Here is a 21,180-nt window from a genome sequence, read left to right as displayed (position 1 = left end):
AGGCATTTACATATGATTTGGGTTCTAAACTCCCAGAATGGAATGGAGATTTAATTTTTTGGGTCACAAATTGATACCTAGTGACACTAGAGGATTTCCAGAGTGTCTTACTTGGCCTCCACCTACTCTGCAGAAGGGTACAGACATGATGTGTCATGCCTGCTTAGTCTGAGACTGTGGATGTCTCAGATACCAAATGTCTCAATAGACCATCTCAAATGGCTTCAGACACTTATATTTAAGTGAATTAAACTTATCAAAAAAATATGCATCAGTTATAATGGGATTTTAGATGCATTGTGCAAATGGACAAATTAAACGTGGATGTCTGAATATTAGGCTGAATCCCACACATGCTATTTTACATCTTGATTACAGCAGTGACTTCTGTCTCCTCTGCTCACCCCTACTTTCTAAATCCATTAAGAAACTGCTATTAAGACTTGCAATTTTTACTTTGCTGAATCTTGGGGGTTTTTCACAGCACCTTTGACGCTGGCAAAATATCGTATATCTCATGGACACTCCTTACTATCATGTTACCAATGGTCCAGCATTCATGTAGAGTATAGAGTTGTTACCTTTTCAATGCTTAGTCCATGTGTGTGTCTTCATTTGGCATGACCAGTGCGTGTGTGACTGTACCTGGAGTACTGTGTTGAGTTTTGAGCTCTCCAGTAGAAGGATTATGTTGAGATATCACGCAAAGCCAGTAGAGGCTGCCAAGGTGATTAAGGGGCTGTAGAACATGAGGTGTCAGGAAGCATTGAGAGGTTGGGTTTGTTCAGCCTGAAGGAGAAAAGGGAAAGGGAAAAAAACAGATTATTGCTGTCTACTAATATCTTATGGGAGTGTATAAAGAGGAAGGAGCCAAGAATCTTCTTACAGGTACACAATGGAAAGTCAACGGGAACAAGTTGCAACAAGAGAAATTCTGATTAGTGTTTAAGGGGGAAAAAAAAATAATCACTGTGACAGACGATAAACATTAAAACAGGTCATCCGGAGAAATGTTTGGATCTTTGTTTTTGGAGATATTCAGAACGTAGCTGGAAAAGGCCCTACAGGTGAAGTTTGCCCTGCTTTTAGCGGTGTAGTGGGAGGACTTCCAGAGTACCTTCCCAACTTTAATCTTTTTCTGGTTCTGTGTAGACCTCCACATTTAGATGCCAGTATTTAGATATTTTAATCTTGAGTTGCATCTTCCAAAATAATTCTCAGGCAATTATCCATATTACTGTGTTATTTTCAACAATATCTAAAAATAAAGCTTTTAATGCCCTTATACTGGTTCAGCAACAGCCATTCTCCAGTACAGGCTTGTGACTTAGACCAAACAGGGTCCACTGGAAAAACAGGTAGTGCAAAAGTAGATGTTTGTGTCTAAATAATACCTTGACTGAAACCCTGGTTCCCGGTCACACCTTTGATAATGCAGTCTGGAATTTCAAACCAGTCTTCATTCACCCCCTCAGATGTGTTTCTTCCTTCCATTTCTTAGGCCATCAATTACTGTGACTGAGCAGGGTCTCTTGATATGGAGAGATGGAAATCATCACCAAAACATACACTGTTCATTTTGATCTTATCCCTCACCCCTGTCTCACAACATATTTTCTGTGACCCCCCCGCCATGATAGTTTGTTCCATCTTGTGACAGATTCTCTCTTGCTTCTGGGAGAATATCAGAATTGTTCCCACCCATTTAATAGAAAATGGAAACTGTCCAGTCGCAGAGCTAAAGGAGTAATGGCCCAACTACCTTCTTTTTGAAAAATGTCCTTGTAGGGGAGTGTTTGTCAGACATGTCATCCTAGCTAAAATGGATTAGGTTTTCATTCTGGCAGTCAGCATGGTCAGAATTTCTTCTAAATTCCATGATCCTAGCTATATTAAATTATACGTCTGAGCTGAAGGAGTCAAAATCATCCACTTGGCAGCAACTGCCGTCTGTCGTCTCCTTTAGTATAGTATTTGCTTCTTATAGAGTGTCATTAATGTTTCCCCTGCTGTGTTAAGAATATTATGCCATTTTGTGACCTAATTTGGTTTTGCTGTACTTAAAAGGAACACTGTGACACAGTCCATGGTAGTGTATTATTATACCTATCGAGGAAAAAAAAGTCTTTCCATAGCAGGTGTCATATCTTCTGTAAGTATAAAAATCAACTCTTATGGCTGATTATCCCTATTTAATATTTTTTTTTTCTTCTAAGTCTGTGACTGTGTTGCAGGAGATGACTGAGCCAGGAGATAAATCTGGTTTAGTTCCTAGACATTACTTCTCCAAGGCTGCAAAATCTGCACAGGTTGGATGCCAAAAGCAGTCTGTATTTTACATTTCAGAAATAGCATTTTCAGACCCTTCCCAAGGTCCCTTCCCCTCTCTGTGCAGAGAATGGCAAAGTAATGAATATCTCTGTATGGGAAGTTTAGAAAACAGATAATAAATAGCATTAGAACCTGGTACAAGAGATGTTAAGTGAAACCCACTTTTCAGGATTATATTCTGCAGAGTTTAAACTATGTTGCTGTACTTGCTAACAGATGCCTCTACACTATCTGCATGAAGAATTCCAAGACCCAAGTCCAGGTAACAGTGACTGTGTGAGATCCTGGTTGTAGTCTTATGCTGTCTTACACAAATTTACAGATGATCAGTTGACAGCAGAAGCAGCTGTTTATCAGTCATGAGTGTTCTTCAAGATGCATAGTACACCTGTACACTCACTTCCTCTCACTACACTACATCACAGTTCTCACTTCATCCTACAAATGTTGTTATTTCATATTTAAAAAAAAAAAAAAAGGAAGGCCTAGAGCATGATCCAAGCAGTGTGAGCTGCTCCGATGTAGAGTTCTACCATTAGTCAAACAAATATAATCTGCAACAAACATGGCAGTTTGTTTCGTGTCATGGCAACTACTGGTAGTACTAGCTCTGCTGCAACTGAGGACTCTTCAAACAACGTACTCTCTGCTTTAGTCATAAAAAGAGGCTAAAGATGCTAAGTCAAAGAGAAAAAAGCGTATTGGGTAGAAACTCTTTGGTAGGACCTCATCAGTTCTATAAAAACTTGAATGGACTGTTTGTCTAGTGCGTATCCCTATTTTAAATCCTGATTTGTTGGAGGACTCCTCATCACCAGTTATTTACTTCAGCTAAAGATAGATGGGCAGCAGTAACTGCTTCAGTGTTGATGAATACTCAACCTTTTTGAAAACACTAACTCTGAATGCTTCTGAACAGATGTGAATTTCAACAAGAAGACTGAGGATTTTAGTCAGGCTGGCAGACTAATTTTTCTAGGTTTCTCTCCTCTGAGACCCCAAGCATTAGAGAAATGAATGAAAGGGCAAGTTGCGTCGGTAACTGGGATATGATTAGAATAGTCTAATTGAGTCTTTTAGATTCTGAAAAAATACAGATAGAAAAATGAACATTTTAGCACTGTATTAAAATTCATTTTATATGTCTATTCTATGACAGTTCTATCAGCTAAGTTTTGCTTAGCTTTTCAAGTCATTAAAATACCAGAGAGCCAAAAAGAAATAATTATTATTAAACCCCTTAGGCCAAGGATATCGGTTTCATTCCCTGAATAACAGTTTTATAGAATATGTTCATAAAAATCATATCGTAAAAGTTTGAAGTAACAATATGACATATCTTTACTTATATACCCTCCCCACAAAAAGAAAATGAAACAAATCAAATAGTGCTGAAAGGGAATACTAAGGTGCTGTGCATTATGATGTGGTCAGTCAGTAGCTCCCTGTCAGCTCGTAGTTCTAATTATGTCCTTCCTGATACTGGAATCTTTGTTCTCTCTGTTTTTCTCTACCTCAGAGTCTGACCTATTCTTTGAAGCCCATGTTTTACAATTGTCTACTTAGTCTTTGAAAAGTGTGTGTGTGTGTCTGTGTGTGGGGGGGTATTAATGCGTCATGAGCTGAGTCTTTGATAATAATTCAGTGGTCTTATAAGATACAGGTGTTGGCCTGTCCTTCAGTGCACATCAGGAACACTGTATTTAGCATCCTGTAACTTCTAATGAAAACAAAAGTAGTCTCATTCTTAGTTTTAGGCAGTTCAATATTAGTATAGCTCTTGATAGGCTTAATAGGACTGGGAAAACCAATACTTTTGATTCACTAAATAACTACTCTTAATGTTAATTAATATTTATTATTTATTAATCAATATTTCATAATTAAATAGCCAAAAACTTATTCAAACTGATTGTCAGTGTTCTTTTTGTATGTACTTTTTATCAGTCACTGGAAAGATGGAATGATTTTTTTCTTTTGCTCCCTGTTAATGGTTCTATACTTGTATAATGGCATTATCGTTGTTTAATATTTTCAGAAGAAAACAACTTCCTGAAAAATATTACTGGTTTTGATGAAATGTCCTTTGCCTTCAAAGGCAAACACATGATATTGTTGTGCTGTTTTGTTTTACATTCTTTCAGCAAGGTAAGGCTTCATTACAACGTGTATTTAAAAAGGCATGTTTACCTTACACTGGACGTAATTTTTGTATCACTACTTATTCATATTCCCTTGTTATATTATCTTCTTTTGTCTTTCTGACCAAAGAGGCAGATACTGCTGTCCTATGAATTGTCAGTGGACTCTATTAATGATCCTTTTCGAAGACAGAGGTTAATGAGTGCAGCCACTGTTATTACAGATAATTTGCGTAAGTCATTCTTTAGTGGTTTTCCTACGATGATTGTGTAGCTTGACCTAAGAGGTCAAAATGTCACAAACAGTCAGCATTATTTTAAAAGTCACTAGGGGAAATTATGCTGCAATCAAATGTAAATTTCAGTAGAATAAATATTCTCATATCTCATGTAACTGCAACTGTAACTTGCAATTACCAAGGGTAAATCATGCCTGACCAACTCGATTGCCCTGAACAATAAAATGACTGGGGTTTGTGGGTGAGGGGAGAGCAATGTTTTCATTTACCTTGACTTTAACAAAACTTTCAATGCTGTCTCCTGCAGTAATTTTTCATCCAAGTTAGGGTGTTAGGGTCTGCATGGGTGGACAACCAGCTGGACAAAAAAGTGGTTGGATGCTTGGGCTTCAAGTGTCTGGTGAACAGGTCATATTTGTTCTACCTGGAGGCAAGTAACAAGTGGAGTACCACAGGGTGTATCCTAGGACACATCCTACGTGACCTGGAGGAGGCAACAGAGGGCTTGCTCTTAAATTTTGCAGATGACATAAAATTGGGGGGGAACCACTTGATTTGTTGGAGGTAAGGGCTGCCATCTAGAGGGACTTAGACAGACTGGAAGAATGGGCCAACAGGAACTTTATGAAAATTCAACCAGAACAAATGTAAACTTTGGCAAGAACCTCTTGCAACAATAGAGGCTGGGAGCTGGCTGGCGGGGAGGCAGCTCCGCAGGAAAGGCCCTTTGGGTCCTTGTGGACAGTGAGCTGAGCGTGAGCCAGCAACATGCCCTTGCAGCAGCAATGGCTAACAGTATCCTGGACTTTATTAAAAGGAGCAGAGCCAGGAGAAAAGTGATTTATCATCCATTATTAAGCGCTTGCTAGAACACATACTATGCCCAGTTGACCCCCCCAGCCCCTCCAGTACAAGAAATACATTGAATTCAGTAGAGGGCCACCAAGTCAGGGGCTGGAGCACTTGTCCAGTGCTGGGCTGGGTCAGCATGGAGAGACGGTTTTGAGGGGAAGATAATACCAGTCTTCCAGTGTGTAGGAAGACATTATCAAGCAGGTGTAGCCAGGCTCTTCAGAATGGCGCACAGTGGGAAGAGGAGACAACAGACATAAATTGAAAGAAGAGAGCTTCAAACTGTGTGTAACGAGAAGCGTTCACCATGAGGGCAGCCAGACAGAGGAACGGGTTATGCCGTCTCTGACCTCATGGCTGACCCTGCTTTGAGAAGGCATTGCACTAGACATCTCCTGAGGTCCCATCCGACTTGACTTCTCTTACAACCCTATCCTCAACTATGGGTACCAAGATATAGGGGACACCCTTCTTCATTTTATCATGGACTTTTTTTCAACCCATGCTGCATCTGTGACTGCACAGGTATAACTCACAGAAAACAAGTTGTCAGTTTCCCAGAGACAGTTAAGTTATTTCTTCTTAATGAAGATCCTTTATCATCCTTCAATAGTATAATAAACATATGAAGAGGTGGGTAGTATCACCTGTTTCTGTACTTGTGAGGTTTGTTGATGGTGACCTTTAAATAGCCTCTGATTAGTTTGTGTAAAATCAGCGAAACAATTTTTTTCAATAATCCCATTCTGCTCACGAGATAGATTTTTCTTTTCAATCTTTTCTATGACTGATTCTCTTTTTCTTCATACTATGATATTCCACATAATATTATTCATGTCACTTTTCCTCTTTGTCATTTAGAACTGCAAGAGTCAAAACTGAAATGCCCTTCATTATGGAAACGTTTTGCTCAAAAGTATCTAATTTGGAATTGCTGTCCATTCTGGAGAGTAGTCAAAGAGAAGGTTAAATTGGTAGTTTTGGATCCATTTGTTGATCTCTTAATCACGGTTTGCATTATTGTGAATACCGTATTCATGGCTCTGGAGTACCCTGACATGCCACGCAACTACCGACAAATGATTTTTGTAAGTGACAAGGTAAGTTAGGTCTGTATTAGAATGAATATGGAGTTATAACCCCATATTTGTACTGGGGCAGTCCCATAAGGAGACATACTTTTCAGTGACTTTTTGCTGAGTTTCTTTTTCCTCTTTCCAGGTCTTCACCCTGATTTTTGCAGCAGAAATGATCTTGAAAATCATCGCTTTAGATCCTTACAATTATTTTCAGCAAAAATGGAATATTTTTGATAGCATAGTTGTTATGATTGGCCTAATAAGCTTTGAAGAAAATCTGTCATTTTTCAGGCTGGTAATTATGTCTTTATTCTTTTTTAAAAGTACATGTGTTGTATAGATTTGTAAAAGATTACAGTGAAATACCCTCTAATTATTTTACTGATGTATCGGTTAAATCAGTTCTCTTTGTTAGTAAATAATAAGTCAACATGAATATTTAATTAGAGTGAATATTAAATCAATATTAAAGAATACATTCAATATGTTTATTATACTGTGTATATTGGATACTACAAATCCTCTAGGCGCAGTGTGACCCCTTGGAGATTCAACCTAGCAGAGAGTTCACTGGTTCTCTGTTAGGTCTGTACAGTGGCACTGCTCAACTACATTTCAGATCTTCAATTAGGAAGAGATATTATCTGAGTGTTGTCATGAGCTTAAGGATAGCAAAGGTTCCTTCACAGCTTTTGCTTATGAGTTGATGTTTGTAAAATAACATAGCCTTCCTCAAGGGTTAGACTTGGCCTTGAGGTCTCCTCAAGGCTTTCCTCCATCTTAGGGAAAAGGAGGAGTAGCTCTGGGATGTCTACATATAATGTTACTTTTTTGTTTACGTTCTTACTGTGTATTTAGAATGCTAAATTTACCAATTACTTCTAACATTCTTCATAGCTTTTCATAGTCATAGCACCTAGAAATTCAGTTGAATTCTGTTTCATCTTGTGTGTCATGACTGAGAGATTTTAATAGCCCTGAATACTAATTTGACTAAAAATGTCCTTTTACTCATGAAGCTGCATAGACTAGATCCCACCTGGCTCTTCATAGCCTATTTTAAGTCTGTTGGGTGAGAGGTAGAAAAAATTCTTTTTTCAATTTTTGTCTGATTACATTTGATTTAGTCCAAAATGCAGTCATTTCATAGGCCTCGTCGAAGTACGTATAAGCCACTTGATTATTATTACTATTATAGCTACTAATACTAATAGATTTACACATGCTTGTATCTAACTTGGCACAAACAATTTGAAATCTTCCTTTGGCAGTTCTCTGTTCTTAGTAACATTAACAATCTGAGCTTAAGCACTTTTGGATCAGAACAATTAAAAACCTTTCTTTGGGGGAAAAATTATGATGGTGTTACTGAAGTAAAGACAGCATGATAATGGCAGGGTCTGGTTTTTTATGTGTGCTGTGCTATCTATGCCGTGTCTGCTACTCACATTGTTCTCTTGTGTTTTGCTTACAGCTCAGGATCTTCAAATTGGCAAAGTCCTGGCCAGCCTTAAATACTCTTATGAAAATAATTTTAAACTCAGTTGGTGCTCTGGGTAACCTCACTCTGGTTTTGATTATCACTGTATTTATTTTTGCTGTAGTAGGAAAGCAGGTTTTAGGCAATTATTATGAGACTAATTACTGTAAAATAAACACCAATCCGGATTTACGCTGGCATATGAAGGATTTTTGTCATTCATTCCTGATTATATTCCGAATATTATGTGGAGAATGGATTGAAACCATGTGGGAATGTATGGAAGTGGCTGGAAAAGGGCTATGTCTTCCCATTTTCTTGCTAGTCCTGGTAATAGGAAACCTAGTGGTGAGTTTCAAGCTATTTTTCAGTCCCTACTGAATGTATCCAGTTACACTGGTATCTTTTTTTCTGACACAAACTTTATCATTTGGAAAGTATTCACACTAATTCTCTTTTCTGGATGTTACTTAATACGTTTTTCTTCTGTCTTTTTTTACTTATCCCCTGTCTTTCTCTTTCTCACACAAGAGGTAGCTGCTAAGTAAAATAAAATTATTCCTTCTATCCAGACTATAGAAGTGCAGTGCTTTTGATAATTTGGTGTCTGCTTTCTTCATCTTTTGTGTTGCTTGGATCAAATAACCAAACTGTTCAGTGCTTTTAATGCTGGCCAACTTATCCTTATATTATCAAAAGTTTACAGTACCCAGATTTTCTGGTTTGTATGACATATACTAGATCTAGTGTTTATATCCTGGAAGATGGAATCTTTTTCATCTGCTTGGTTTGTTGGTCTATACCAGAACCTTTTTGATGGTGGTGTTATTAAAATTTATCTTTGTCTGCTCTTTTTCAATATATCTACCTCCTCATACTATGGACATCAGAGCATGTGAAAAGATATTTGATATAACCACACCCTCACTTCCTTCCTTTTTCTGCTGCCATTCCTTCCAGAAGGAGACATATCATACTGTATTAATATTCCAGTATAATAGTAAATAATTTCTTTGCAGTAGTTGATGAAAGCAAGACTGAGATTTTTTTTATCTAAGGAAGGTTTTCTGAAACATCTTTTCTGTTAACAGTCATGTCTCCAACTTCCTTTAACTATTTTAAGGTGCTCAACTTATTCATTGCCTTGCTGCTGAGTTCGTTCAGTACTGACTCCTCAATGGGACAAGAGGAACCTGGACAAATGACTAAATGTGAGATTGCCATTGCACGGATTCACAAGGGCTTGCAGTCTGTGAAAGACAGAATTTTGGATCATTGTGGCAAAATAATGAAACAAAACCTCAAAACAACAGCCAAAAAAAAGACTTCGGTGAAAGTGTCTGCCAAAGACATAGGGGAAAATAACTATAGCATGAGAGATGTCAGAAAGGATATAGGCAACAATTGCTTTGACATTGGGTATTACAATACTGAAGAAAGTTCCTCAGTAACAAGGAAATATGAAGAATTTTTAATAAGTCGTAGTAGCTGTGTTCCCATTGCAGTAGCAGAGACTTATGATGAAGGTGATGATAAGCACAGTGTATGCACAGAAATAGAATACAGGAAACAGGTAAGAAATATTAATATTTGAAAAATTATTGTAATTTGCATCTGTAAACGTAATCTTGAAGACTCAACAGTAAATGTTATCCCTTCTGTCATTTCTGCCATTTTACTTTCTTTGTTCTAGTAGCTTCAAAATGCAAGAGCTACCAAATAGTCTTAGTTATTCAATGAGAGATATTGAATATCCACTTTTTTTATCATTCTTCTCACCGATAGCCATAATTCTGCTTTTGTCTGGTTTGTTTCCATTTATTGCTGTCAATTGCTAAATGAAGTTTGATCAAGACAGACATTCTTTCTTTTTGTCTCCTTTGACTTACAGATGGCACCTGGAATTTTTGGAAGGCAGGCTTCTTGTGTTGCTTATAGGTTGCTTCTTGGTTGCATGGAATCCAAAGGGAATGCAAATAAAAGCTTCACCTTAAAAAAATATTTTCTTAATGTTTTTTTTTAATCCCCCTATTCACCTCTATGATACTTTGGACCCCCCTTTATATCTCTTGATTTTGCTGTGTTGGGCAGAATTAGGCTCAAGTCTTAGGCACTTAAATACAGATGCCCAAATACAGATTTCTGCATGTGAACGAGGTGTTTATACTGCCATGATAGTCAATAACGGTGCAATTCATTTGCCTGTATGTAAGCATTTAGGATAGTTGAGATGCTTCAGGTGTCTGTCCCATCTGCATGGGACTGACAAATAAGACATAGGAGCTATAAGAACTCTTTTTGGCATCTGGAGGCCAGGGATATGTAGAAACACCTCAGATGACACTAGGTATCAGCCACAATTAGATTAATCCATTTAGATATCTAAAACTCAAGATTCCACATATTACTCACCTCATAGATGTCAAGTGCCATTTGAGGTGCTGGATTATCTCCTACGGCTTCTAAATGCACCTCCAAAAAGGTGTCTGGCAGTTTCTGTAGATCTTGTGCTGTATTTAACTATGCCATGTGTATGTCTTAGGTACCCCTAGGTATCTTAAAAGACACTAAGCAGTTTATGGTGAGCAACTGAATTAAACCCTTTGTGTCCTCAATGTGTTCAATAGCGTCCCTTGCTGCATGTCCATGTTACTTGTATGTTGCCCATTTTTGCACTTCATGTTTTCTCCCATTTTGCTTTCTTGATTGTTTTTTTCCTTATTTTTGCTTTCTTTTCTTCTTGCTAATGACGTGTTGTACTTTTAATAAAATGGAATTTTACCCCATTACTTTTCTTTGAGGAGGGTAATGTGTCTTAATGAAATTCGGTTTGTGACAGCTTTGTTACTTTTATTGTATGTGATGTGATTGCTTAGAAAGGATATGAATGCTGGTTTGAGTATGATGATCTATCTGCATCAGTGCATTTTAGTTCAGAATCATTGGGTCATGCTCCAAGATTCTTATTCCTGTATAAATATTTTTGCCTATAGAAGGTAAGGGTGATAACTTTTAGCCCTCTGACAGTACTGCGGCTGTGTATAAAACATCCAACAGTAGTTTCAGCTCAGCTCAACGCACAAGGACCTCAAGTTAATTTCTTTTAGAAGCCTGCCTTATTCACAGCCAGTAGTAATAAGAAGCAGCAGACTCCAACATATCTTCCGTACAATCTTTTGTCAGAAGGTGAACAAAAAAAAATATTAACCCTTCTCAGACCTCTACTAAAGGAAGTACCAATAGAAGCTGGCTTATACAACAGAAGAATGAGCTGTTTTGCAGGTTCTTCACATAAAGCAAGATAGAAAGCCTCTTACAGAAAGTAGTTTATGATTTTCATTTAAGTCTTTTTATTAATTTCTGCTTATTTCTCTATCTACCACATTCAAGGAGGAATGAGCTTTTCTAAGATGTTGCAACTGTACTTTTTTCTTCATTGGTAAAAGTGATGGTCTAAGTGTGTGGCATTATGGGGTTTAGCACATCTAAAAACCACATCCAAATGTGTGAGCAGCAAACTCAGGTAGAACACCAGGCTTTGGTGACTACTGTACCTAGATTAGATTGTTAAAGATTATCTTTTGTGAGTGTCAGTTGTGTTATGATTGTGATATCACCATATTTTAAATCTGTCAGAACAGGTATGTGAGCTCAAAGTGCAGTTACCTAGTGTTATGAGAGAGCAGAAATGTCAAAAGCAAGTGCTATTTTTGGATAGTTTATCATATGGTCAGCATCTAGGTGGACTGGTAGGATCCATTTTTTATGTTTTTGTTCATAAGAGGAGGCATCGTCAGCAGAATATCTTTGGACAAATTCTCAAAGGAGCAGAAATTGCTGATCACCTTAGAATCATCTGTGGCTACTTGAAATATCTTGTCCATGGTAGAATCTGGTATTGCTTGGAATTTGTGGTGGCAAAAGGATTGAAAGCTGATTGGGATCCATTAGCTCTTCTGCCTGTAACTAGAAACATGAGACTTTTAGGGTCCAGCTGCAAAGGTTGCTACTGAGTCAGTTCATCAGAACTTAGGAAATAGGATGCAGGAATCCATCAGTGGGCTAAATGTAGATCTTGAGGAATGATACATTTCCACAGTGTAACCACAGGGCCACAGTATTTGAAATCGAGGAAGAAACCATTCTTTTACATGCCTTTTAGGGATATCATTTAATTATCTGTAAAAGGACAAACATGCTAAATTTTGTGAATGCTTTAAATTCTGTTAAAGAATTTTGACTCTTAAGAAAGACTGTCAGGAAGAAAAATGTGGAAAATCAACTGTTTTCCATTATTTCATGCAGGGAGACAGATTAAGACATAGAGAGCTGTGCCGGAGTTCAAGCGGTTTCAGTCAGATTTCTGGGACTTCTGAAACGATAAGTGGTTTTTCAGAAACACACCAAAGGAAAGAGCAAAAAGAGGTAATTATAACTTTTATCATCTTGTGGAATATGCTAGAGATGAAAATTGTCACAGCAGCGGTCTCATTCAGCAGTGACAGGACAAACTGGGCTTTCCTGAAGAGTAGCAAGTATGATCCCTGTGAAGATGGTACATCTCTCTAGATGTGATAATAGTTTAAAGCATGGAGGTTTGTATCTCATAAACAGCTCTGGCTAACAGTGTAACTTAATATATTATTTTGTACAAAATAAGTAAACAGAAATTAATCAAGAAACACACTTTTATACATACTATTCCTTTTTATAGATAATTCTGTTTGCTGTCATCCTTGGATGCAAAAATTTGTTCTCCAGAAATAGTTCCCAAAACAACCATACTTTTTCTGATCTAGGAACTTAGCTTTTTTTAATACAGTACAGTTCCACATCAAAAAAGGTGAAGAATCATGGCTTGCCTCCAGTGACCTAGAAAATTAAATGGAAGTTCAGCAACTTTGTGGATTACTACCTCCAAAAGTCAAATCACTTTAGCATTTTCTCGTTTTAGATAAAGTTGCCGGAAGTTTTGTTTGTTATACATTATTTAATTTAAAATATTAAAATGGTGATGAATTTAAATAATTCCATTCTTGTCTATGTTGAAGATTCCCTAGGACCTTAAGTTAGGTAGAGCAGCATGGCTGTCAACAAAGGCAGTTCTCCCTTCTTTTGGCTTCTCATTCTTATCCCTGTCTTCATGCCTTCCCTTTCTATATGTCATACAGGGCACTTACTTACTTAAACTTCATGGCTGATAGATTGCTTTATTCCTTTTTCTTTATACTCATTTTCCTTATTGTCTTTAGTTTTATAGGCTTGTAGGTTACTTACCAATGACTGCAATTCTTTGAGATGGGTAGACCACACATACATTTCTTTCCTGCTAGGTGTCCTGGTTTCAGCTGGAGTTAACTGACTTCCTAGTAGCTGGTACGGTGCTATGTTTTGGGTTCAGTATGTGAAGAATGTTGATAACACACTGATGTTTTCAGTTGTTGCTAAGTAGTGTTTAGACTAAAGTCAAAGATTTTTCAGCTTCTCATGCCCAGCCAGTGAGAAAGCTGGAGGGACACAAGAAGTTGGCGCAGGACACAGCCAGGGCACCTGACTCAAACTGGACAACGGTGTATTCCATACCATGGGACATCCCATCTAGTATAGGAACTGGGAAGTGGGGGCAGGGAATCTCCGCTCGGGGACTAGCGGGGTGTTGGTCGGCGGGTGGTGAGCAATTGCACTGCACCTTCCCGTCTTCAAGCCTTTTGGGACATGGTTTGTATCTCTGAAAATGAAAAGAGAATTGGATTGGCATGAAGAAATCAGAGTTTTCTCTAAAGCTGTAGCATAATATAATCTATTCTAAACATTCCTTCCTACAAGTTCAATGTAGATGACTAGAAGAAACCAAGAAACTTAGTAAATTAAAGCCATGGAAGCAAAAAGTAGGGATTAGCCTTTCTGTCCTATTATTTGTAATTTTATTTTGGTAGTTCAGCAACATTAAGATAATGTATATGCTGCAGATTTTTGTGTGTGTGTGGGGTGATAACCTTCATTTCTTTTAAATCTGGTAACCTTATTAATGAAAAGCAAATAAATTCTCTTCTTTGCCCTTCTCCTGTGCAGAAATGTGATGCTAGTAGTTATTCTGAAGCCAGCACTGTGGATCCAGTTATTCTGGAGATGTTTTCGCAGCCTAAAAAGTCACACCTACCTAAGGACTGTTTTGCAGAAGGTAAGAATCTTTTATGTATTGCGGTGACGCCAAATGAACTAATACTCAAAGATATCTGTTTGGAACATTTCCAAATTGCCAGGAACTGTTTGCCTGAGACACTTGTTTATAAACATAAAAACTCAAATAAATATACCTGAAGCCAGCACAGAACCAGAGCAGGGTTGGGATGGATGCCTGAACACAGGCATTTAGTACCATATGAGATGCCTGACAGTATGCAAGAGAACTGCATGAAGCTGGCAGAACTATCACAGAAGCTGTAGAATATCCAAAGAGGCCCAAGATGGTTCTAAATACCTGTGTTCAGGCAGCAAAATGCCATCTTTGGAGTGTGATTCAGTCTTATATTGAGGCACCAGACTGCAGGCATCTGTATATGAGCAAAGGCCCTCAAAGCACTTCTGAAGGGGTAGCTGGAGGTCAGTTAGGATATGTATGTCGGTACCTGGTATCTTAAATGGCACTTCAGCTGAATTTGGCTGAGCTCCAAGTACAGTGGATGAATATCCAGTCAATACAGCTGATGGAATTCAGAGGACTGTACAGCTCATCCCAATGTGGACACCTACCTTTGATTGCCTGAACAGCTCCTTAGACTCCATTGACTCTCATGGTTCAATCCTATTGCCTTTACAGATTAACCAAGAAGTGTGTTTCTGGTACAAAACAGTGAACAGAGAATCTAGTTGTAACATCTCTGCAGTGCAATCAAGTGAAATAACCAGTAAAAATAATAATTTACTAAACCATTAGTAAGGTGATCTCTCTTTTCAAAACAAAAAGAATAAAAGCTTAAAATAAATTAAGCAAGTTTTTTAGATAAAAATAATGGTTTTTTTGTGCCCACAAGCCCCTATAGAAGTGCTTGTGGGCACAAAAGCTTCTCTGCTTTTTCCATGTATGAGTTCCTCTATGGAAAGATTTTATTTTGGCCTACAAATTTTGTCTTTTCTTTAGTTTTAGATTGTTTCAGCCACAGAATCACCCCATAGGTAAAACAGCACACTCTTGGTATAGTCTGTAGAAGCTCATTTTAAGATGTCTTACGCTTTTTAGATTCCATGTCTCCAAATTTTCCATGGAACCAATATGCTTTTCTTTCTCTTTTCAGGTTGTGTTGAATGTTTCCCGTGTTGTGTAGTGGATATCACTAAGTTTCCAGGCAGAATTTGGTGGAACTTTAGAAAAACCTGCTACAGAATTGTTAAACATAGCTGGTTTGAAAACTTCATAATTTTTATGATAATATTGAGCAGCGCAGCACTGGTAAATTTAATTTAATTTCTCAGATTTTGAATTGATGGAAAGTAAAAGAAAAGAATTATATTTAATAATATTTAATTTATTTCTTCTACTTTCGCATCCCTTTCCCCAGGGAGAGACAAGAGCATAATAAACATATCCCTTAGAAGTTAAAAGGCTCTCCCCTACTTGGATAAGAGACTTAAGTATATGGAATCATGATCTTCTTCATAGTTCTTCATGGAACGTAGTTCTTCACACGTTTGTGTGCTTAATTAGGAGGCTAAACCAGGGTCCAAAATTACTTAGGAAAGCCTAAAAAAATAAAAGCAGTTCTAAGTTTGAAAGGCAGACTAACTGCTCAGTAAAAAATTTAAATTTAAAATCATCCAAACATTAAGATGATCAGAATCTAAAAGTGAAGATGGCTGTAAACTTGTAGGTGACTTAATCTTTCATTGCTATTCTGATTATATCCATTTCTACTGAAGGATAAGTGAAGTTTTATTTCCTTTGAAAACATATTCACTAAGTCTACTGAAAGTAATTTGCTAAATAAAACATTATATAGTGCAGAAGGAACATAACCAACTAGTGTGAAAGTGATCTAAATGGTAGATGTCAGAATTTTCCAGATAAAACCTGTTCTGTGTGCATTAAGTTTAGGTTGTTCACTGAACTATAGATTTGAACTGTCTGCTTTAAAATTTCTGTGGCAAAATCTTGAAGGCAACTCCCTGGGATTCCCGTGAGGGCTCTCTGTACTCATGTGGAACCAAACTGAAGTAAGGAAGGAAGTTGAGTTATTATTTAATGTACTGTAGGATCTGGCTGAGTTGAACACAAAACTAGTTGCTATCCAGATGCAAAATAACAAAACAATAACGATTTCTTTTCATCAAAAATGTATTGTGGTGTTGAGAACTTTCACATTTCTAAGATACTGTTGTCCTCTTGCAAAAAGCGACTTGTCCATTTTCTGTTTGTTTATAAAGTCGTTTGCTGATACGGAATTTCCTGAACCAGCTAGAATGAAGGAATACCATACCATGAGGCAGGTCCATTGCTTGAAAGTAAATTAAATGAGATAGTGATCATAGAAAGAATGCATAGAAAAGTATGTGCCGAGTGCTCAGTCCTCAGAGCAAAGGAGGAGTTAGTAGTTAGAAGTTTGAAAGAGCATCACTGCTAATGAACAGGTGATTTGACTAGTAGATGGAAATCAAGGTAGCCAAGGTTAAACAGGGAAAAAGACAACGCTGATTATCAAACTTGCTCAGAAAAAAGGTAGGAAATGGTAAATAGGTTTATGTACATGAATGCTGGGAGTTCTCAACTACCTACAGTCAAATTACTAGTCCTATGGACACAGTTCTGCTCTGTAGACATTTCTCCTAATTGCAGCACAATTGAATGACCACCTGTGATGGGTTGACCCTGGCTGAACACCAGGTGCCCACCAAAGCCGTTCTATCACTCCCCCATCCTCAGCTGGATAGGGGAGAGAAAATATAACAAAAGGCTCGCGGGTCGAGATAAGGACAGGAGAGATCATTCACTATTACCGTCACGGGCAAAACAGACTCAATTTGCAAAACATACTCAATTTATTACAAATCAACCAGAGCAAGGTAATGAGAAGTAAAATGAAATCTCAGAACACCTTCCCACCACCCCTCCGTTCTTCCCGGGCACAACTACCCTCCCGGATTTCACCACCAAGCCCCCCCAGCGGCACAGGGGGACAGGGATGGGGTTTATGGTCATCACACGTTATTTTCTGCCGCTTCACCTCCTCAGGACGAGGGCTGATCACGCTCTTCCCCTGCTCCAGCGTGGGGTCCCACCCACGGGAGACAGTCCTCCATGAACTCCTCCAACGTGGGCCATTCCCACGGGCTGCAGTTCTTCACGAACTGCTCCAGCACGGGTCCATTCCACGGTGTGCAGTCCTTCAGGAGCACACTGCTCCAGCGCGGGTCCCCCACGGGGTCACAAGTCCTGCCAGAAAGCCTGCTCCGTGGGCTCCTCTCTCCACAGATCCGCAGGTCCTGCCAGGAACCTGCTCCAGCACGGGGTTCCCACGGGGTCACAGCCTCCTTCGGGAACCCACCTGCTCCAGCGTGGGGTCCTCCACGGGCTACAGGTGGAGATCTGCTCCACCGTGGACCTCCCTGGGCTGCAGGGGGACAGCCTGCCTCACCAGGGTCTTCACCACGGGCTGCAGGGGAATCTTCGCTCCGGCGCCTGGAGCATCTCCTCCCCCTCCTTCTTCACTGACCTTGGTGTCCGCAGGCTTGTTTCTCTTACATGTTCTCACTCCTCACTCCGGCGGCAGTTTCTCCCCGTCCCAACTTTTTTCCTTCTTAAAATGTTATCACAGAGGCGTTACCACTATCACTGATTGGCTCGGCCTTGGCCGGCGGCGGGTCCGTCTCAGAGCCGGCTAATATGGGCTCGCTCTCTCTCGAACACAGGGGAAGCTTCCAACAGTTTCTTACAGAAGCCACCCCTGTAACCCCCCCCCCCCCCCCGCTACCAAAACCTTGCCAAACAAAACCAATACACCACCGCATCAAAGACCACTTGGCTCCAGAAGCAGTATTACTGTTTTCTTACAATGCAGAGCAGAAGTGTGTAAGTTTTACCTTTGTTGGTAACTATACATAGGAGCATCTCCTCCCTGTGTTTTTTTCAGTGGGAATACAAATTGAAACAAAGCAATGATTTTACATGAGTTTATTGTTTCAGGTCTCACTTGATCTAAACACCTGGTTATGCTCCTGCTCCCCCTTGTTGGTGACCTTTTAGACTGGGTTTAGCATGTCATAAATACAGGGAAGTGAATCAGATCTGCTATAATACCTAAACAGTCATCTTCTCGCAGAGCACTGGAGGCACTAGAAGAGGCACTCAGGTGTTTCTGCAAGAAACATTTAATGGTTTGACATGACTGGTGATAACTTGTAACTGTTAAGGCCTGCTGTAGCTGAGCAAATCCTTGCAAAACCATTGAGGTGTCTTTGCTGCCATGCTGCCCTGAACCAAAGGTCTGTGGACCTTCTGGGTCAGTCTCCCATGTAACGCTGTAAAACTGCTATTTCCTTAGAGGGCGTTGACTGTTCATGAACTTATTAAAGAATAATAGCAGAATAAGAGATTTCACAGTCAGGTAAGGAGCTGTTAAGTGAAGAGCTGATGTAGATTGAACCTGCATATGGATTAAAGTTTTGACATCCTCTGTTTGGTCCCTGACATTTGTCACAGACTACAGCCATGCGACTTTGGGCAAGAGAATTGATCTTGCTACGCTTCATTTGCTCTTCTATTAAATAATGATGTTGTGTTCCAGCATCCCAAGGATGTGAGATGGTCTATTCCTCTTGAGAGGACAGACTCATAAGCTTCTCATTTAAACTTTTTTACTCATCTTATGGCAAGAAATAAGACAGAAAGTTAGCAGCTGCAGAGGCAATGTCAGAGAAGGGGACCCAGATTTGAATGAGGATAGGAGAAAGAGAAGTTGTTAAATGCCCTGATGTGCTCTAGAGACACATTGAGCTCTTGAGACAGAGCATGAAAGAGAAAGAGGCAAGAGGAGATTTAGTAATTTATATCTAGGAATTGTACGGTGTGGGAAAGGGTGTGGTACAGGGTGCCTTCTGATGTATCCACATAAGTAAGAAAAATTTTAAGTGAAAGTAATGACAGTCATGGATTCGTAAGAGGGAAATAGTGGTGGTGAAAATAGATGGGTAGATCATTAGAAATGTTGGCAGCAAAAGAGAAATGAAGTGGAGAAGAAGCTATAAGTTAGGGGAGAAATGGATGAAAGGAAGTATAAAGACATTGTCAGAGGCTTGGTGAGGAAATAATGCAATGTGTTAAAAGGAATTGGGAACAGATTGGCAATATCAAAAACTTAAATTAGCAAGGTAGCAAATTATTAAACACAAGCAAACAATGACATAAACTACAGCAATCAATAAAACATTTTCCTAAACCCTTACTGGCATCAAAATAATGTCATGGTTTAGGTGAAAAGCTCCAGGAATGAACAGTTCCAGGTAAGGTGTTTGTCATATTTTTTCATATCTGTATTACAACTCTGCAGGCTGACTAAAGATGACTCCTTTGGAAGGTCTAGGTCTGAAAGACAGTGTTTAATGTGTTTAATTCAAGCTTTATTATGAAGAATTTTAGACCAACACCTTCAAAATTATCCACTAACTTGGAAAGCCAAGACTTTTGGTAGCCACAATTGACCGTCATCAGATATTTTTTTGAAGAAGTGTTGAGTGTAAACAGTTGAAAACGTGATTTTTCAACCAACTTGAAAATGAGATTGTACTTATTTTACAACTTCGGTTTTTACTTCTAAGTATAAAACTAAGTGGTGCTTGCACATAATTTAATATGAAATGGTTATAATAAGCCAAACCGTGTATTCTTGTGCAACTTTAAAATAATTTTCCATAAAACTACTGAACTGTTTTAAAACTAAACTCTGAAATTCCAGGCATTTGAAGATATCCACCTGCAGGAGAGAAGAAATGTGAAAATTCTCCTAGAGTATGCTGATATAATATTTACCTACATCTTTTTAATGGAGATGCTTTTGAAATGGGTAGCTTATGGTTTGCACAGTTATTTCACAAATGCCTGGTGTTGGCTTGACTTCATCATTGTATGTGTAAGTATTATATTCAGCTTGTCTCACATTTTGAATTTTGATATTTTCTGTATGGAGAACTACATGTAAAATCTTTGAATAAACACAAATGTAAAATACAGTTTCCAAAAGCTGTTAAAAATTGCAATCAAAAGAGACTTTAGGACAAAAGTAAATGGAAATTGTAAGTAATAATCAGGAGTCACCTAAGAAAATTTTATTAGGTATCGCTGTCATTGAAGACCATCTTGGTTATAAAAACCTTTTTGAGTGTAGAGAGAGAGTGCAATTAATGATCAGAAATAAAATTAAAATAAATAAATAAAGACAATAGAAAACTGTGAAGCTGCTGGCAGCTCTGGCATTTAGAAAAAAGTAGAGTTGCTTCCTTGAAGGAGAAGAAATTCACATGGTAAAGGGAGTTTAAAAGTATTGTTGGAAAAATCATTTACTAGAGAGTTAAAGATGTAGGAAAGTATGTTTTGCTTTGCAACCGAAGAAATCCTAGCCATCCTTTATATAGCTATAAAGAGAAATGCTGAAATCATCAATAGTGAGATGGAGGAAGTGTAGTGTTCAATATATACATATTTATCCTGAATTCAGACAAAGTTAAATAATATTATCTTGCCATATAAAAATGAAATATTTTTGCTTGTCAGCAATACACTGGGAAGATACTGAAATTAAATACTTTAAAATAAAGACATCTAAATAGCTGACTTCCGGTAATGTCAAAGTAGCTGGTTAAGTAGTAAGGATTAAAAGTTGTGAAGTACTATGACATTTCAACAGAAAAATCTAATATTATGACTATTTACAAATAATATACAGCATGACTTCAGCAATTACAGTTCTGTAATATTAATAGCAGTGCTGTCCAAAACAGAGGAAAAGCATGAAAATATCCAGTGGCTAGACAACAAAACAACAAATTCAAATAGGAAGACGCAAATCATG

General features: G+C 38.3%; 1 protein-coding gene across 4 annotated transcripts in view; it reads left to right on the top strand.

Moving 5' to 3' along the window:
- The window catches only part of LOC126037704 (sodium channel protein type 5 subunit alpha-like), a 57,558-nt gene that overhangs the window by 23,348 nt on the left and 13,030 nt on the right, over positions 1-21,180 (top strand). For all 4 annotated transcript variants that reach the window (XM_049798329.1, XM_049798327.1, XM_049798326.1 and 1 more), the window contains 9 exons: positions 4,603-4,705; positions 6,425-6,663; positions 6,785-6,937; positions 8,117-8,470; positions 9,246-9,695; positions 12,428-12,547; positions 14,195-14,303; positions 15,418-15,572; positions 20,068-20,241. In XM_049798329.1, coding sequence (XP_049654286.1) covers positions 4,603-4,705; positions 6,425-6,663; positions 6,785-6,937; positions 8,117-8,470; positions 9,246-9,695; positions 12,428-12,547; positions 14,195-14,303; positions 15,418-15,572; positions 20,068-20,241 — 1,857 coding nt within the window. The remainder of the gene's footprint in view (positions 1-4,602; positions 4,706-6,424; positions 6,664-6,784; positions 6,938-8,116; positions 8,471-9,245; positions 9,696-12,427; positions 12,548-14,194; positions 14,304-15,417; positions 15,573-20,067; positions 20,242-21,180) is intronic.

Source organism: Accipiter gentilis, chromosome 4 (assembly GCF_929443795.1).
Source record: "Accipiter gentilis chromosome 4, bAccGen1.1, whole genome shotgun sequence".
In the NCBI taxonomy this organism is placed as follows: domain Eukaryota; kingdom Metazoa; phylum Chordata; class Aves; order Accipitriformes; family Accipitridae; genus Astur; species Astur gentilis.
The sequence above is the reverse complement of the archived record's forward strand: the minus strand, read 5'-3'. Positions and strand labels throughout refer to the sequence as shown.